Source organism: Orcinus orca, chromosome 5, assembly GCF_937001465.1.
Source record: "Orcinus orca chromosome 5, mOrcOrc1.1, whole genome shotgun sequence".
Lineage (NCBI taxonomy): Eukaryota > Metazoa > Chordata > Mammalia > Artiodactyla > Delphinidae > Orcinus > Orcinus orca.
In genome coordinates, this window is record NC_064563.1 from 65,588,037 (window position 1) to 65,606,142 (window position 18,106).

Consider the following 18,106-nt stretch of genomic DNA (forward strand, 5'->3'; position numbering starts at 1 on the left):
CCGGAGGAGGCAATGGGGACTGAGATCCTATATAAAGGCAAAATCTCCAGGGAGAAGGAGGTCGGTCCAGGGGAAGCCACAAACCAGCAGAGAGCACCAAGAGCAGGAAGAGGCGCCAAGGAAAGCTAGGCAGATGCCAGGCCCTGGCCAAGCTGTCCAGGCAGCAGATTACCACTTAGATCCAGCAGGGAAATTGGAGGGCTCAGCAGCGAAGTTAAGGTCAAAACCCCATTTTGACTCTCAGCTGGTGCACCGGCTCTCTGATCTACGGCCCAGGATTAACTCCAGAGCACTTCCAACCAGTGAGATGGGGCTGTGTTTCCCAAGATTGTCCGCCCAGAATCCCTAAGACTGAGAAGCAAGAACTTCTGTCTCTAGGGAGGCACAGGGGGAATGGTCTAAAGCTATTCATGTGACCCCACATTTCTTTAAAGCCTCAGGTTTTCCCTTTTCAATTGCATAGGACCTTTGCATTGAAATCCAAAACAAACTAAATGATGACACGTTTACCAGTGCTTGAGAGTCACAGCTCTCTGGCTCATATGTCCAGTTCCACGTGCTCTGGTTTGAGAAGCACGGGTCAGTTAGGGCTTCAGGGACAACACAGTGACATTGGTGGAGGCAGCGCTGCCAAGTCAGACCAGAAACCAGAAACCTAGAGGGGGTCCTCCTGCAGGAAGGTGTCAGGCCAGGCAGGATGAGGGTCACAGTTTGCAAACGGATTGGTAAATGCTGGCTCAGAGTGGCGATGAGGCATTAGGGAGGGAAAAGCTGTCTACTTTTTTGCCATTCTGTAAATCAAATCTGATTAATTTTAGCCTATGAGTTTATCTAAACCCCCTTGAATCAACCGAAATGTTTCAAATTTCCCCTCCTAAATTAATTTCTATTCGGATACCACTTACTCATATCAACCAAAACAAGCAAAAAAAAAAAAAAAATTCAGCCAGTGATTGTACACAACATATACTTATCCACTCCATACATATTTTACTGAATAAATAAAAACTTTATTTGTATTTTTACCTATAAACAATATCTTTAGTTTGAGCACTTAAAAAGAAAATACAACCTCATGTAACCAAAATGCTTAAAGGATTTGGTTAACTAAGTGTTGATATTTTTACCTATAAATATGAAAATCTGACCTGTCAGAACTGGTTTTGCAGTAGCCATGTTTGAGATATTTGTGGATTTCCATGAAGGATGACTCTGCAAATTAAAAGATCTCATACAACACCCAGATCAGATACTAAGGGAAAAAAGGATTTTGCAACCCCAAGTTAGGACTTTATATAAGAAATTCCAGTGGTGTTTACCCACTTTGAAAATTTTACTGAGTACTTTCTTTTTCAAAATCAAGTAGGATAAGTGAATAACAGCAGTACCTCAAGGGCTTTTATAAATAGCAAAGCTACACTTTCATAGCTATAAGCAAATATTTGCATTTCCCTGAGAGCACAGTTTCTTTCAGTTCAAGAGCTCTGTGTGCCTGTGTGTCTGCGTGTTTCCTGAAGCCAGTGTATGCAGAATGTGATGAAAGCTAAGAAGAGAACATTTAATCTGTTGATGTTTGGGTGAGCTTAGCTCCCCATCCATTTCAGATCAGCCTTGGCAACTGGGGCCCCTTAACCTCCCCAACAGATTCCACCTCATCAGAGCCTCTGGGCCTCACTCTCTCTTGGTCCAGAAAGATAAGAGACCCAGCCAAGCAGCTCAGAGGCCGCACAGCAAATGGGTCTGATGGCTGGTCCTGCTAGAACTTTGTCTCACTTCTAAGAAGTGGGCTTCCTCCTGGAACCCACTTGCCTGGAACCCCTGGTTCCTTATTCTCCCCTCACACTTCTTGAAAATGGAGTCGTGCTCACAGACTCCAGGGTCCCTGACATCATTTTCTAGACCTGCGTCCTTAAACCTGACTTTCTCCTCTTCCTACCTCATCCTCTTCCTCCCAGTCAGGGGTACTCTATCCACTCATGGGACCCACCTCAAGATCCAGTCTGCTGTGCCAGGACATCCTACACACCCTGCCTGAGTCCTAGGGCCCTTTGTCTCTGGCTCATCTGGCACCACCCTGCCTCGTCCCCCTGTTGGTAGTATGGTTTATGAGAGTTAACTTCCTGCAAACTTGATTTTTGTTTGTTTGTTTGTTCATCTCAGAATGGAAGTTAGATTTTAAGAGATTCCATCCCTGGCTACTGCCTAGAGACTTAAATCCTGATGATATAAAGTTTCCCCAAAATGACTTGAAATTCATTATGTCCCTAAACGTTACAGACTGGCAGCTTCAAGTGCAGAACTCTGGATCTTCTTAGTAGGTGTCTCTGTCCGCCAACCCATGCCGTTATTGAGAACCCTTGCATTGAGAACCAGATTTATAACACAGAGATCCTAAATCCTCAGTTTCCCGGCATAGGGTTAACCTGCTGAAAATTTGGGCTCAAAGTTTGCCAGTTGCTCTTATCAAAGGAACACCAGGACAAAGAGAACACTCTTTCTTGAGGGGAGGCTCTCTGCATTGCCAATGATGCTGTCATTGAACTTCCTCTTTGAAAGTTCTTTCCTGAAGTTGTCTTTGAAATATGACTGATAGCTCCTATAGCCCAGAAGTGGTTTCTGAAGGCGATCTCAAAGAAAAACAAATATGTAAACAATGGCCACATCATTGACCAAAGAGCACAGCTTCCCAAGGAGATCACTTGGAAGGGCAATAAAGACCTGGATGCAAACTCATAACTTCATACACGTCTCATTTTCTCTAACTTGATGAAAAGAAAAATTATAATATTGACCAAGTGGCCTGTTTACCTGTTTATCGAGTGTTTCTAGGGTGGGGATTGGTCTTGCTCTTTGGAGTCCCTAAGGCTTTGCCAAACAAACATTTCCTGGAATGTTTGCTGAATGGAAGTAGATTAAATTGTTTCAGTTGAGAGCTTCATTAAGGTTATCAGTGTTTGTAATGAGGTATGTGTTCTAAATTCCCACAAATATGTTCGTATTTTCCCATCTCACTTTTCACAGCAAGGAGCTGAACTCTAAGCCACAGAGCTTTTCAAACACCAACACGCATTTATATTTATCCTCAATGATCTAAGCATAAATAGAAATCTCAGTTGTAATTTTCCAAGTCTTTTTATATGCTTTGAACTGTAGCTCCTTCTAACCATAACTTTTCTATGAAAGTTAAATTCACCATCAACTGTTAATACCTTCCCAAACTGCTGAGAAGTACAAGCACACAATGGCACATCTGACATGAAATAAAACTCTCTAAAGAGATTTGAAATCATATGATGAAAATAAAGGACATTAAGTAATGCAGTTACTATGTTGTTACCACTGTTGTTGCTGTTGTTGTTGTTTTTTTTTTTTGGGCTGCGTTGGGTCTTCGTTGCTGCGCGCGGGCTTTTTCTCTAGTTGGGGCGAGCGGGGGCTACTCTTCATTGCAGTGCGCGGGCTTCTCATTGCGGTGGCTTCTCTTGTTGCGGAGCACGGGCTCTAGGCGCACGGACTTCAGTAGTTGTGGCGCACGGGCTTAGCTGCTCCGCGGCATGTGGGGTGTCTCTGGACCAGGGCTCGAACCCACGTCCCCTGCATTGGCAGGCGTATTCTTAACCACTGCGCCACCAGGGAAGCCCCTGTTACTGCCTTTTAAGTACAGCACATGAAACAGGATCTCTTAATCTGTGTCCCCAATTTGGGAATTAGAATGAATTTCCAGTGAGCTCATATGAAAGCTCCATCTCTTAGAGTGAAGAACAGACGCTGTTCTTTGAGTCAAAACTATGCCAAGCTGATCCAAAAACCACATAGAAGGGAATAAAAGGATCCTGAAAACGAAGGTTCCAGGAGGGTGGGGTCACAGGGACATGGACCCAAATCACTGTCTAAAAAGTAGAAAGTGTGCTGTCAAGAAGAGCCAGTCATTCAACAGTGGCCGGCAATGTAAGGATGTTTACACTGAAGAAACAAAACCAAAGACAACCCTCCCCCCGCCCCGGAAAAACAAAAACGGTATTCTGAGTCTCTGCAAAAACCTTTTCTACATTGCAATACAGCTGTTGGACATTGAGAGGCTAGGGCACTGGGCTGTGCTGAAGGTACAGTTCTGTCCAGCCATGACAGTTCCAGTCCACAATGGGCCTCCTGTGATCATAAAAAATAGAGGGGAGGACAGAAGTCTTTTACATTTTTCATAGCAAACAGGTCTTCCCAGACCCGTCTCCCCAGAACTGTCAGATGGAACAACCTATGAGATGCTCTTGACAAGGGGCCCAAGGTTTCCACACCAAAGATCCCAAACGGTTTAAATATAAGGGAAAGAAAAAAAGAAGCACCTTTATTTCCCTGCCTTGCTGAGTGAATCCTTTAGCAAACTTGTCAGAACAAAAATGGGCTGTTTTGTGTTTTCCATGTTCTGAGATAGACAACATGACAGAACCTACACTAACTTTGAAATTGGAAGACCTGGGTTTAGACTCCTGGTTTAGCTAACTTGTAATCTGACTGACCTGGGGCAAATCACTTAGCCTCTCTTAAACTCGGTTTTCTCACCTGTAGAATGGGAGTAATAAAATCCAGTCACCAGGTCATTTGACGGTTAAAGGAATTGGTATACAAAAGTGCCCGGTATCAAACCTGGCATGGGACAGGTGTGTCTTGAATGTCAAGTATTATTCTTCTTTCCTCCTGAGGTAGGTCTCACAGACAGTCCTGGCTGGTCTCAAGTCCCAGAGCTGTGACTTCCAAGGAGCCGCCATGGGGAGCTGCGGTGAGCCCCTGATGTATGCACAGCCTGTAACTCAAGCTCCGCTACCTGCTTTAGAGCGACCGATGCGGGGGAGAGGGAGGAGGGCTCCCCGCGTGGCTCCGCCCTCCGCGCTCCCGCAGTCAGACCGACACAGCTCCAGGCACGATCCTCCGAATGTGGGTGTACGACTTCCTGATGGTGACACTGCCGTGGTGCGACACCCCCCGGGGCAGGACGCACTCCTCCGTCAGTTTCTGGGCCTCGGGGTCCCAGCACAGCACCGTGGCGATGACCTCGTTCTTCTCGTCCCGCCCCCCAGTGATGTAGAGCCGGTTGTTGCAGGGCGCGATGCCGCAGCTGGCCCTCTCGTGGCTGAGCTGGGTCACCAGGCACCAGCTGTCCTCCAGAGGGCTGTAGGCGTACAGCGCTCTCATGGCCCCTCCTGAAGAGGAAAGGAAACACCGTGGGCATCTCACTGTTTTCTGGATTTCTTCCCCATTAACCACTAAACTCCTACTCCTGGTTAGGTCAAGTCTACCATCTTGCCAATAGAAAGAGCAAATTCACGGCTCTGCTCTCCAGAAAGCCAGAATGGATAACTAGGGGCAGCAAGTCTCATGCTGGAAACACTTCATAGCCCTTTAAACTCTGCAGCCCGGTGCTAATCAGGTTCTGAAGGACGCCTGTCTTCACATGGCTGCCAAAATGTACCATAAAGACTGCTTCCTGGCAGAAATACCACCTGGTGCATCAGATAGGCCCGGCTCATAATCCCAGCTCTGCCACTTTTGGATCTGTAACCATGAGCACCAAGACCACGGCGGTGATAAGAAATCAGAAGGACCATGCACATAAAGCACCTGGCAGAAGGCCTGGTGCATAGGAGTCTTGCATTGTATTGATCTACATGGCAGTGACTAGAGGTGGTGGCATCTCTAGACTGAGCATGACCTGGGACACCAGCCCAAGTTACCCATCTTGAGATTAGACCTTTGGGGCAGAGTCACGAGTCTGACCATAAAGACACAGGAAACCTGCAGCAAGGGAGAGAAGGGGTTTTGCCTTAATCTGTTCCCATATTTTGCATTCAGGAAGCCTTCTCTGATTAGCTCTCATTTGCTGGATTTATTTATTTTTGGTATTTCCTTGATCAGTCGTTCTCAATCCTGGCTGTACATTAAAATCACCTGCACATTAAAAACACCTGACACTGTGGCCAGCGTCCTCCTTCTCCTTCTGATATTATTGGTCTGCACGAGCCCCAGCTACCCATATTTTTGGAAGGAGCTCCATAGATGACTCTAATGAGTAGTCAGGGTTGAGATCCATCACCCTTAACAATTACATGCCAACTGTGGTCTGGCTAGTCAGGCTTTCCTTCCAGCTAAATGCAACTGTTCAGAGTCCCCAAAGCAAGTCGGAAGAATAAAATTCCCATGAACACAGAATAAGAAATAAAGATAGCTACCATTTATTGGGCACTTACACGGTGCATATTTCAATTTCTGTGCATTGCTAATGCCTACAACACACTTTGCTCCCAAAGCAATTTCTTGCTCCTCCCCTGGGCACCACTGTCCATCTGTCTTGTATGTCTCCTAAATGGGGGCTGTTTCTGTCTCCAGAACTGCAAGGTAAATTCCACCAAGGCCTGGACCAATCCCATCTTCTCTTCTTTTCAACCCCACCCACATCACCCAGAAACTCAAGAATTCCCAGGAGGGTCTCATGTGCTCTACCTGCAGGGCTGCAGGTGTAGGGGACCCTACACTTAAATAAGAAGCCATGTGCTCACTTACCAACCACATAGATACGGTCCCGGAAACTCACTGCATTGATGCATTTAGCCTCTACTGGCATGGTCGACTTTAAATTCCACTTATTGGTTGAAGGGTCGTAACACTGAGTCTTGTCCGTGGCCAGTTTCCCATTGGGCCCTCCCCCAATCACATAGAGCTTCTTCTTATGGCTGGTGGCTGCGAAGGAACTGACATGGATAAGGAGGGGTGCAGCCTGCAGAGACACAGGGCATCGGGAGAAGCTGTCAGTGACACTGCCCAGATTGCTGCAATGGCTCACAGGACACAGGCCAGGAGCCAGGGGACACAAGTCCGGGAATCCTTTGCCTGAAGTCACAAGGCCTGTGGGCCTGACTCCCCTGAGACACAGAGAGGATCAAAGCGTACATTTCCCACCCTCCCGCCAGGCTCCAGATGTTTCTAGCCTGTTTCTCCCAGAGTTCAGTTCTCAGGGCAGGAGGGGTGTACAGGAATAAGTGTTTATACAGATGAAACCAGCCAATGTTGGAGGAGAATGCTTTCTCAGACATGCATATTCATATTTATTCATGTGCTCCTTCATTCAAAAAATATTTACTGAGTGCCTACTATGTGCCAGGCATTGTCCTTGGTGCTTATAGCCAGGAAGAAAAGCTGGTATAAGGGTTTCAGGTGGCCACAGGTACACATATTCTCCCACTCTGGGGCAACATACAGATCTGAGGGTTAAGCCAGACTTGTGTTTCCATCCTGTGAACCCCAGGGCACTAAAGGGGACTTTTAAGAGTCTCTTATCCATTAACATAACCCTCTTGGGTCATGGAGCAACTTTGTGATGGGACTTAAACTGAGAAGTTCTTGGGCACAGCCTTATAAATGTTAAGGGCTCCCCATAAAGTTCTTTCCAGGTTAACAGATCTTGGCTGGATGCCATCATGACCTGTCTACCTTTGCTTGTGCCTGTGATGACCACGTTTCACACACCCCAAAGCTGGAACATGCTCTGACATATAATCTGATAAGGAGAAAGAAAATTTGAAATTGGGAATAATCTGGAAGTACAGGAAGTGAGGTCACCTTACCTTTGTGTGTGTGTTGGGTGGGGGTAAGGATACTTAACATGAGATCTACCCTCTTAACACATTTTAAAGTATAAAATACAGTATTGTTATCTATAGGCACAATGTTGTATGGCAGATCTCCAGAGCTGGTTCATCTTGCATAATGGAAACTTTATGCCCATCGATGAGCAATGCTTTGCCTTTTCTTGAGTATGATATATACCTGAGATTGCATTGCTAAAGTCTTGTTTGAAGGCACGCAAATGGTTCATCACTAATAGGTAAATAAATAAGGGCTGACTTCTAAATACTACCAAATGACCCTGGATTCAACAAACAGTGTAGTCAAGAGATCCTGGTATGCCCAGTGTGGAGAAGACAAGGGCAGATGGCATCAGAGGAGACAGAGACTCTAGGCCAAGACATGCAGACCAAGACAGGATCAAGCCTCCCGTCTACATCTGGGGTTCTGGCCAGGATAGGACAGGTACCCACATAGAGCTCCCCCACCTGGAATGAAATCATTTCCGTGACTTCATCAGCAATGCTGACTCGATGGCTCCTATGAGGAGGGAAGCTCAGAGCCACTGAAAATGTTCTCAGCGGGAGCAGGGAGATCAGAAAGCCGTATACCTACATTGGCAGATACCAATTTTTTTTTTTAAGCTTTGAAGCAATAACACAGAGTTACTCATAGAAATAATCTATACCTCTGACCAGCAGTTGTGGAAGGGGTCATAGGTCTCCACGTTGTTGATCCTCTGCAAGCCATCGAAACCTCCGATCACATAGACCTTGCCCCCGAGCACCACCATCTTATGCCTCCAGCGGCCTATGTTCAAATACTCAATTTGAATCCACTTGTTGATTGAAGAATTATATTTCCAAACATCATGCTGTGTTTCTTTGCCACCTAGGAGACAGAGAGAGCATTTAAGAAACCACTGATACGTCAGAAATGCAGCTTCTCCCATAATTCCCCGCTGGCCCAGAGTGTTAAATCCCCAGACGAGCACCAACCCCCGCCCCATCCCCCCAGACAAAAGAAATCATGAAGGTGCACGCAGTGTGGTTGCCAGGACAGAGCCTGCACAGGGTGACAGGGAGACAGTGTAAGGCTGGGGTGGATCACGCACTGGGCTGTGCCCTGTGTCACCTCCGTGCTGTGAGAATTCACAGAAGAGGAGGCTCCGCGAGCTAGGTCCAGAGAAGGCTTCAGGGGAGTAGTACCCAAGTCTGCCTAGGCGAGTGGGGACCAACAGGAGCCTGGACTCCCGTGTTTGTGAGGCTCAGGGGCAGGAGGTCAGGCAGGACAGGTAAAGTTGGACGATTCCAGGTGGGGATAGTAGGGCCTTGACCAGCGGGCAAATGAGAAACCAGCTTAAGTTCTCTGTTTGCTTATTTATTCAAACAAATACAAACCTGGGAAAATCACCATGAAATCTTACAAAATTCTCTTGGTTCATAACTCTGATCTATATAAAAACATAAGTGAGGTTTGTCCTACTTTGAAACAATCTCTATTGGAACAGAATGAGATGCTCACCCCAGATCATCTGAGAGCGAGCTGGTAAAACATTTTTTCAAGACAACTCAATAGATAGAAAATAGGTAATTCAGTTAGGGAGAGAGACCAGGACAAAGGAGAGCTGACTTTTCTGGTGACTTTAATAAAATATTTTAATGACTTTGTGTTTCCATTTCCCCATCAGCACAGAGTACTACCAACTACCTAAAACAAAGGATGTACCTTTCAGACTAAAATGTGCACTAGTGTGGACAAAAAGCCAGGGCTTTTCATGGATTTCAGGACATGAAGTGACCATTCTAAGCTTCATTTGGAAGAGTAGATTTGGGAACATTTCTAAGAAACTTTTGAAAAAGAAGAAGGAATGAGAGAGCTCTCCCTAGCAAATATCAAAATATACTAAAAAGCTGTGATGATAAAAATAATGTGCTACTAGTATAAGACAAACTGATCAATTAAAAACAAGGTACAGAAACAGACTAAAAGATACAGAGATTATTAAATAAATGGCATTAGAACAACTGGCTATCTGTTTAGAGAAAAATTTAGATCCCTATTTCACATTATACTTAAAACTTAAATGTAAATGCTATAGAAGTAACTGGAGAATATATAGGAGAAGATGTTAATGATCTTGGGGTGGGGAAGGGCTTTCTAAGCATGACAAGAAACCTAGAACATATAGAAAAGAAAGTTACTATATAAAATATAAATCAAAGTTAAAAGACAACCCCACTGTCTGGGAGAAAGTATTTGTAATACAAATAGCAAAGTAGATATAATAAGAACTCCAAAAAATTAATAAGGAAAAGACAACCAATAGAAAAACAAACGTTAGGAACAGATCATTTTTAAAAAACAGATACGTTTACCTAATAAATATATGAAAATATATTCAACCTCATTAACGATCTAAGAGTGTAAATTTACACAATCAAGTCTATTAAAAATGTAATTGATAATAAAAAAATGTTAACAAGGATGTAGAAAATGGGCACTGACATTCATCATTGGTTGAACTGTAAATTGGTACAAACTTTCTGGAGGACAATTTAGCAATATCTACAAAAACTCTAAATTTACACATCTTATGACCACTTCCAGGAATCTCTCCATATATCAGCGCAAGTTCATAAATATATATGTATGAAAATGCCTATTGTGGTATTTTTTTCAGTGGGAAAATAAAAGCTGAAAAAAATTATGGTTCATTCATTCCATAGACAGCCCTGAAGCTGGTGAAATGAACAGTAATAACAATCCTCGCAGTAATGATAATGACGACTAACACCGCTGAGCTCTACCACGTGCTTGGGATTGTGCCGTACTTTACATGCATTACATTGCTTAACACATATAGTAGATCAATTATACCAACATGTAATGATGTCCAGAACAGATTGTTAGTTGAGTACACATTTCTGTTGATTTAGTACAACAAGCATGCTTTCATGTATCGCCTGTATCATTTTTATTTTTTTTAAATCTTTATTGGAGTATAATTGCTTTACAATGGTGTGTTAGTTTCTGCTCTATAACAAAGTGAATCAGTTATACATATACATATATCCCCATATCTCTTCCCTCTTGCGTCTCCCTCCCTCCCTCCCTCCCTATCCCACCCCTCTAGGTGGGCACAAAGCACCGAGCTGATCTCCCTGTGCTATGCGGCTGCTTCCCACTAGCTATCTATTTTACATTTGGTAGTGTATATATGTCCATGCCACTCTCTCACTTCGTCCCAGCTTACCCTTCCCCCTCCCCGTGTCCTCAAGTCCATTCTTTAGTAGGTCTGTGTCTTTATTCCCATCTTACCCCTAGGTTCTTCATGACCATTTTTTTTTTTTTTAGATTCCATATATATATGTGTTAGCAGCCTGTATCATTTTTTAAAAGACAACAACAAATTGAAGACGGACAAAAGACAAGTTGTAGAATAAAACACTACGTGTAGTGTATGTGGCAAAGACTGACCATGATTACCAAACCTGTCTTTTCCTCCTGGGCACACGGCTAAACTACATTTCCCAGCCCCACTGCATGGGGGGCGGGGGGGCAGGGAGGGCATGCGGCTGGGTCTTGCCAATAGAATGTGAGCAGAACTGATGCCTCATGTCCAGGCCGAGGCTGTTGTGAGCAGGTGTGTCTTTTCAACTTGTTGGGTTTCTCTCTCTTCCCGAAATGCATCAAGCTTGAAGGTCACGTCTGGAAACAGCCTCATCATGAGATGGAAGGAGCCTAGGTCCCTGAATGACTGAGTGGAGCAGGTGCTCTCCCCCAACCCACACATACTTCTCTGGTGATTCATTGAGATTCAGGGTTTGTTACAGCAGCTGGCATTACTTACTCTAAGACAATATAAAACCATTTTTGTAAAAAAAAAAAATTAAAACATGTAGGATTGTGATGGCACAGAGAAGCTGCCATATTTTACTACACTCCCTGTATTGCTTAAATCTTCTACAACAATTAAAAAATGTTTCTGTAAGACAAAAGAAAGCTAAACCCTAGTCTGTGGTATTAATAGACTCAAAGAAGAACTGACCTGCCCTTTATCTTGGAGGAGACCAGCTCTGGGAATAAGTTCTTTCCAAAACAAGTTCAGATTAAAGAAAACCTCCAAGAGAAGGGAAGGGATGTTTGTCTTTTCCCTTGGTGCTGCAAGAAGAGCTAGGTGGCTTTTAATGTCATGGGAGAGCATGAGACTCAGAGAACATGGATTGGAATCCTGCCTGACACTTACCAGTGTGTGACTTTAGGTAAGTTCCATACCTTTCTGAGCCTCGGTTTTCTCCATTTGTAATCCGGAGATTAAAATCACCTACCTTATAGAGTTGATGTGAGAGGCAATAATTAATTGCTACCAAAGAGTAAATTCATCTACTATGCTGTAAAGATGGTAGAGATTACATCATTTAATAAATATTTATTGAGCATTTACTATGGCCAGACACAGCGCTAGGTATTGGGAATACAGTGTTGATTCATGGAATTTAAGGACTAATGGGAAACAGGCATAGAGCAGTTAAAAACAATTAAGCAAACAACTTAGAAGTAAGAAATGAAAAAGTACTGGATGCTATTGGAGCATCTAAAAGTAAGACCTAATAAACTTGAGGGGAGAGGTCAGATTTGGGGGGAAGAGCAGACATTTTTATCCATTACTGTATTCCCAGTGGCTAGCTCAGTGTCCTATGCCTATAGCAGACACCGAATAAACTCTAGTACCACTTTCCTTCTTCCTTTTCCATGAAGGAAGTCCTATCTGCCTGCTCCCCCAGTTGCTACTACAATACTGCTCAAGGATTAGGGTTCACTCTCCATGATAAGACCATCTGAGTGCCTGGTTTCCATATCCTGACCCAGTTAGTGCTAGATCAGTGCCATCCACAGTAATTCTTCTGGGATGGTTGCCTGTCTCTCACTCAGGAAAACATGTAGTGCCTTGGGGGCTGGCTTTGGCATCACATGGCTTCTGCTTACCTGAGATGTAGACCTCATTTTTTAATGTCACGCATGCAAACTCCACCCACTTCTTATTCTCACTGTCCAGCTCGTGCTCTGTCATGGGGAGCTTGGCCACCTCCAGGCGGCTGCGCCTCAGGGGATCCAGGCAGGTTACCTCCGCCACAAACCGTTCATCCTTCGTGCAGCCACCGATGATCATGAACACCTCAGACTGGAACTCATGCATCCTGGGCTTGGTGCGCTCTGAAATGATCTGGAAAATCAATGGGAGTACAAAAAGGCAGAATGGTACAGTGGTTCAGAGCTCAGGCTGTGGAGCCAGAGGAGCAGAGCCCAATTCCCAACTCTGCCACCGTAGGACCATGTGACTTCACCTCCTTGGGCCTCAGGTTTTTCTTCTGTATAATGGAAATTTTAGTGGTAACAACCTCATAGGTTTGTCATGAGGATTAAATGAGATAATATATTTAGTGTGCTTGGCCCAGGGCCTGATGTATAGTAGGTACTCAATAAAGGTTATCGGTTGTAGATTTTGCTACTTTTTAAGAAGTTCAGGTCTGTCTACCATCAAATGCACTTTCCTGCCTCTTCCCTCTTGCTTGGTCAGAAGCACTGAATCCTGGAATTTCATTTCTGGCCACCTTCCACTCCCCCCTGGTTTCAGTTTCTTGATGATATCCCAGAATTTGCTCGCTACCAGGCCTTTTCTGGAAGAGAAGTCCTGAGGGCACATAAGAGCATCCAGAGACTTAGGAGAAAAGAACCAAAAGGGAGCAAGGATGTGTCCAAGGAGGTTGGGGGACTGGGTCCCAACATCAAGCATATGACCCTTCAGAGCCTTGAACAAGCAAAGAAATCCATACCACAGATATCTGAACCCAGCTGAAAGAGCAGAGGTTTGGAGTCAAATACACCAGAGTTCCATCCTGGTTCCACCACCGATGGCCATGTGACCTTGGAGAAGCAACACAATCTCTGTAAATTCCTGTGATCATTCCTATGCTACCATGCCACTGTGAGCATTCATGAGGTTGTGATGTAGAGAGCTGAGCAGAGCACCTGGCACACGCATGGCCCTCCACAGCTAGTCACGGCAGTAGGAGTGGTGGGAGATGTCATATTGATGTAATTAATGAAAAGGGAGAGCTGCCCTCCTCCTGGTTCCAGCCATCCCTGGGCTTGATGGGGAAGGTTCTACAGGGGTACTGATGGGAGACAGAGAGGCAGCAGCACCTATTTCCCACATGGCCAAAGCAGCTACTCTTTCCTACGAGGTTAAGCTGACGTAATATGGATTATGGAACTTCAATCTTGCCCACAGATGGTGACAAACAGTTTACCTGTGTCCACAAGTGGTGAATCCAATCAATAGTCACATGTAATCAGCTCAGCCAACACCCAACCTCTACTTTCCCGGAAGAGACTTTGTTTTTCTGTGCCAATAGTCAGATACAGTAAATTCTGCATCCTCAGTTATTGAGGCCAGACCATGGCCATCAAGTATGTGGCAGGACTCTCCCTTATGGGTCAGCAGAAAGGAGTGGAGGTGTGTGGCAGTTTAAATCCTGGGCAATGGGCTGAGACCGAGGGCACTGACAGTGGAAAGGCCAGCTGGGATAAGGGTGGAAGGGGTGGTCCCGAGAACTTGGAGGCACTATGAGAAAACCAAGCTGGTAGGAGAGGAATGAGCAATGAGTTGGCACCAAAGACAAACTTGGCCGATCTGAGATTTCTCCCTCCAGCCTCTAAACCTTCCTTCCCACAGCTGAGGGACAACCTCTAGCACCCATCTGGTCCTCTTGCAGGGAGGATTTAGGGATTATAGGGCAATGCTTAGAGGACAGCACTAGCTTCTCAGAACTGGTTCCCTGTGACCCTTACTCTGGTTCTGAGAGCCAAGCCTCAGCCTCCTCTCTGAAGCCTGCCCCCATCTTATTCATAGTGTCTGCTCTCCTGCATCAACAGCCTGCTGACTAGCAGGGGACCAAACCAGCCATGATCTTACTCCTGACTCCCAGGGCTGGCATCCCGGTCCTGAGTCCTGGCCTGTGGAAGACTCTGCTCCCACTGACTGAAGCCTGCATTCCTGCCTGCTGTCTGCATCTCCCCATACTATCTGTCCTCGATTGCCCACACTACCTTCCCAACCACTTACCCTGTAAGCCACTTGACATTATTTTCAATGTCATTTTGTTCTTTCCTCCAGGAAGCCATTCTTGCCTTTCCACACCTGTTCCCACAGTCCTGAATTTCCCTATCACAGCGCTTTTCACCCTCATGTAATTTATTCTAATGTCCCTGATGGCAGGGATAGCCCTTTTCTCCAATGGATCCTCAGCACCAAGAACAGTGCCTGGAGCTTGTGGGTTTCCATAAATGTTGGCTGAATGAATGAATGAATGAATGGGCAAGTTAGTTAACCCAGGACCTGATAAAGACTTTTTTTTCCAGTCTAGATCATTGTGGTAACCAGCTTCCACAATGGCCCCCAGCAATCCCCACCTCCTGGCATTTACATCCTATGTTGTTCCCTCCACATTGTTCCTGGGTTGATCTCTATGCCAATAGAATACAATAGTGTTGGTATACCACTTCTGAAATTAGGTTATGAAGGCACTACAGCTTCCATCTTGACAGCTCTCTCAGTCCTTCTTGGGTCATTTGCTCTAAAGAAAGACAGCTGCAATGGAGAAGCCCAAGTAGCAAGAAGATGAGGCTTCCAGCCAACAGCCAGCAAGGAAGTGACTTCTGTCAACAATCCTGCGAGGGAACTTGCAAGTGGATCCTCCAGCCCCGTTTGAGCTTTGAGATGACTAACTGCAGCCCCGGCCAACAGACTGACTGCAACTTCAGAAGAGACCCTGCGCCAGAATCACCCAGCTGCATCACTCCCAGATTCCTGCAAACTGTGAGATAATAAATGTTTGTTGTTTTAAACAGCTGTTTGGGGATAATTTGTTGCACAGCAATAGATAACTAATACAATCATCTAGTTGATGGGACTGGCTGGGTATTGAGACCTGCCTTGTAACTCGGAACCACAGGACTGCCAGATGGTGGCACCATTACCAAATTGTAAGTTCAGCTACGTTTTGCAAAATATTAACCCCAAAGGCATGACAAACGCCAATCTGAAGTCAGAGATGGGCAAGTTTGTTGCAGACACACGGAAGTAAGTGTTTGCCAAAGAATCACATGCAACCATCAGGGCCTACACAGTTTATTTTCAGATTGTTAGAAGTAGAGCAAAAAAGTTTCCCCTTACTGACTACTCATTGTCCAAAGAACCTATGTGAGAGCACCAAACAGAAGTGACCAAACTGCTTGGATAAAGCTCCTCAGGGTGAGCTTCTGCCCCGCTGCCCTCAGGAGTAGGTCCTCCTGACAGCACACATATCAGAGCAGCCTTTGGTATAGATCAAGTTGGTCCCTGGAGACTTAGGAGGCAATGAAATGAAGGGGTAACTTTCTCTGCCCCAAAAGACCTCTCCCAATGAAGGTACCAGCTACTACTCCTAAATCAAATGTAAGTTGACATTTGCTTTTAGGGTTCTAAAACTTCCTTCTGTTACCACCTCCATGAGCTCAGAGGAGGGACAAGGCTAAAATGGAGAGATAATGATAGGACAAGCAGGGTTAAAGTTTGGGAAAGGAAGGTTAGGAGGAGAAATGTGTTCACAGAGTATCCTCCAGGCTTACACTAGTGTCATTAGGAATAAAGCCAAGATCACACAAGCAGCGAGAAGGCTGGGAGTTTCAGGGAATCAACTAGCAATGAGACACAACTCAGAGATCACAATGTTTGGTTGGTTCAGTTACCTAGACTATAAAATGAGGATGAGAAAATGCCCTGAGCAGGATTTGGGGCAATAAGGCAGAAAAAACTAGGACACAATGAAAAGAGAGATTTTAGCCTCAGAGAAAGAAAATGCTTGATTGTGGGAGATAGAGTGCCATAAAGAACTGAGTGAGAATAGGAACAGTCTTTATTTCTGGGGCACTTAACATATGCCGGACACTGTGCTAGCACATCTCATTCATTATCTTATTTCATTCTCAAAACAATTATATCAGTTGGTAGATATTGTTTTCCCCATGTTACAAGGACTGAGCCTTACAGCAGCTAAGTAGCTTGCCCAAGGTCACACTGTAGGTAAACTGTGCAGTCAAGATTAAAGCCCAGATCTGCCTGACTGGGAGCTCAAGTTCCTGACATTTTCTAGTTATCAGAATTCTCTCTCCTCCTATATCCAAAGCTTATAATCCCACTCCCCCATCCCCACCCCATTGCAAATACAAAAGGCAGAGCAGATATTTCATAGCAGCAGTTTTGCAGAAGACATAGTAGGGACATTTTATATAAGAGGAAAGCCTTTATCACCTGCATTTCAGGGAGTTAGGAAATGGGAAGCAGAAACGAAAATAGCAAGAATGTTGAAAGTACAGTTGATCAAGACCCTATACTTTGGTTTTTTTTTTTTAGTTTTTAAAAAAATTTATTTATTTTATTTTATTTACTTTTGGCTGTGTTGGGTCTTTGTTGCTGTGCGTGGGCTTTCTCTAGTTGCGTCGAGCAGAGGCTACTCTTTGTTGCGGTGCGCAGGCTTCTCATTGCGGTGGCTTCTCTTGTTGCGGAGCACAAGCTCTAGATGCGCGGGCTTCAGTTGTTGTGGCTCGCGGGCTCAGTAGATGCGGCGCATGGGCTTAGTTGCTCCACGGCATGTGGGATCTTCCCGGACCAGGGCTCGAACCCATGTCCCCTGCATTGGCAGGTGGATTCTTAACCACTGCGCCACCAGAGAAGCCCCAAGACTGTACTTTAAATGCTGAACTGAGAGCAGTTGCAGAGATTGATCTTGTCTTCAGGAATATGAGGGCTTTCCCAGTGCTGAGCCAACTGCCAGTGACCCACATATCCAGCATAGGACCCTTGTGGTTATCTGGTCTTTCTCTATCAGTCTGCTTATCACCCTTCATTTGCTTAGTGTCCTGTCTTCTCTGAAAGACCATAAGTTTAGTAAGGTAGAGACTGTTTTATGGTGCTTGGTGCCATGTCTGGCATATAGTTGGTGTTCAGGATTTATTTGTGAAGAATGAAAGTATAGCATATGAAATTATAGCACTAATGGCAATATTAGAAAAAAAATCTCAAATTAGTGACCTTTATTTCTACCCTAAAAAACTAAAAAAGGAAGAGAAAATTCAACCTGAAGTAAGCAAAAGAAAGTAGTCAAGATTAAGGTAGAAATAAATGGAATAGAAAATGTAAAGACTGTAGAGAAAGTCAAGTAAAACCAGAAGCTGGTTCTTTGAGAAAATCAATAAAATTGATAAACCTCTAACCAGACTGATCAGGAGAAAAAAGGAGACACAAATTACCAATATCTGGAATGAGAGCTATAACATCACTACAGATTCTACAGATATTAAAAAGGATAATAAGGGACTACTGTGAACAACTTTATGCCAATAAATTCAGCAACTTCTATGAAATGGAAAATTCTTTGAAATATACAAACTA

At 44.6% G+C, this 18,106-nt stretch overlaps 1 protein-coding gene across 3 annotated transcripts in view; it reads right to left on the reverse strand.

The window, feature by feature from the left end:
* Positions 1 to 967: 967 nt before the first annotated feature.
* The window catches only part of KLHL6 (kelch like family member 6), a 58,302-nt gene continuing 41,163 nt past the window's right edge, over positions 968 to 18,106 (reverse strand). The window contains exons 4-8 of one of the 3 annotated variants that reach the window (XR_004476041.2): positions 12,601 to 12,838; positions 8,300 to 8,502; positions 6,550 to 6,763; positions 4,555 to 5,192; positions 968 to 3,887 (exon numbers count right to left, since the gene is read on the reverse strand). Coding sequence is in view for 1 of the 3 variants with exons in the window: in XM_004278405.4 (XP_004278453.1) it covers positions 4,891 to 5,192; positions 6,550 to 6,763; positions 8,300 to 8,502; positions 12,601 to 12,838 (957 nt within the window). In the remaining 2 variants the exon portion in view is untranslated. Of the gene's footprint in view, positions 5,193 to 6,549; positions 6,764 to 8,299; positions 8,503 to 12,600; positions 12,839 to 18,106 lie in introns of all 3 variants that reach the window. The other 2 variants (XR_004476040.2, XM_004278405.4) reach the window with 2 other exon arrangements.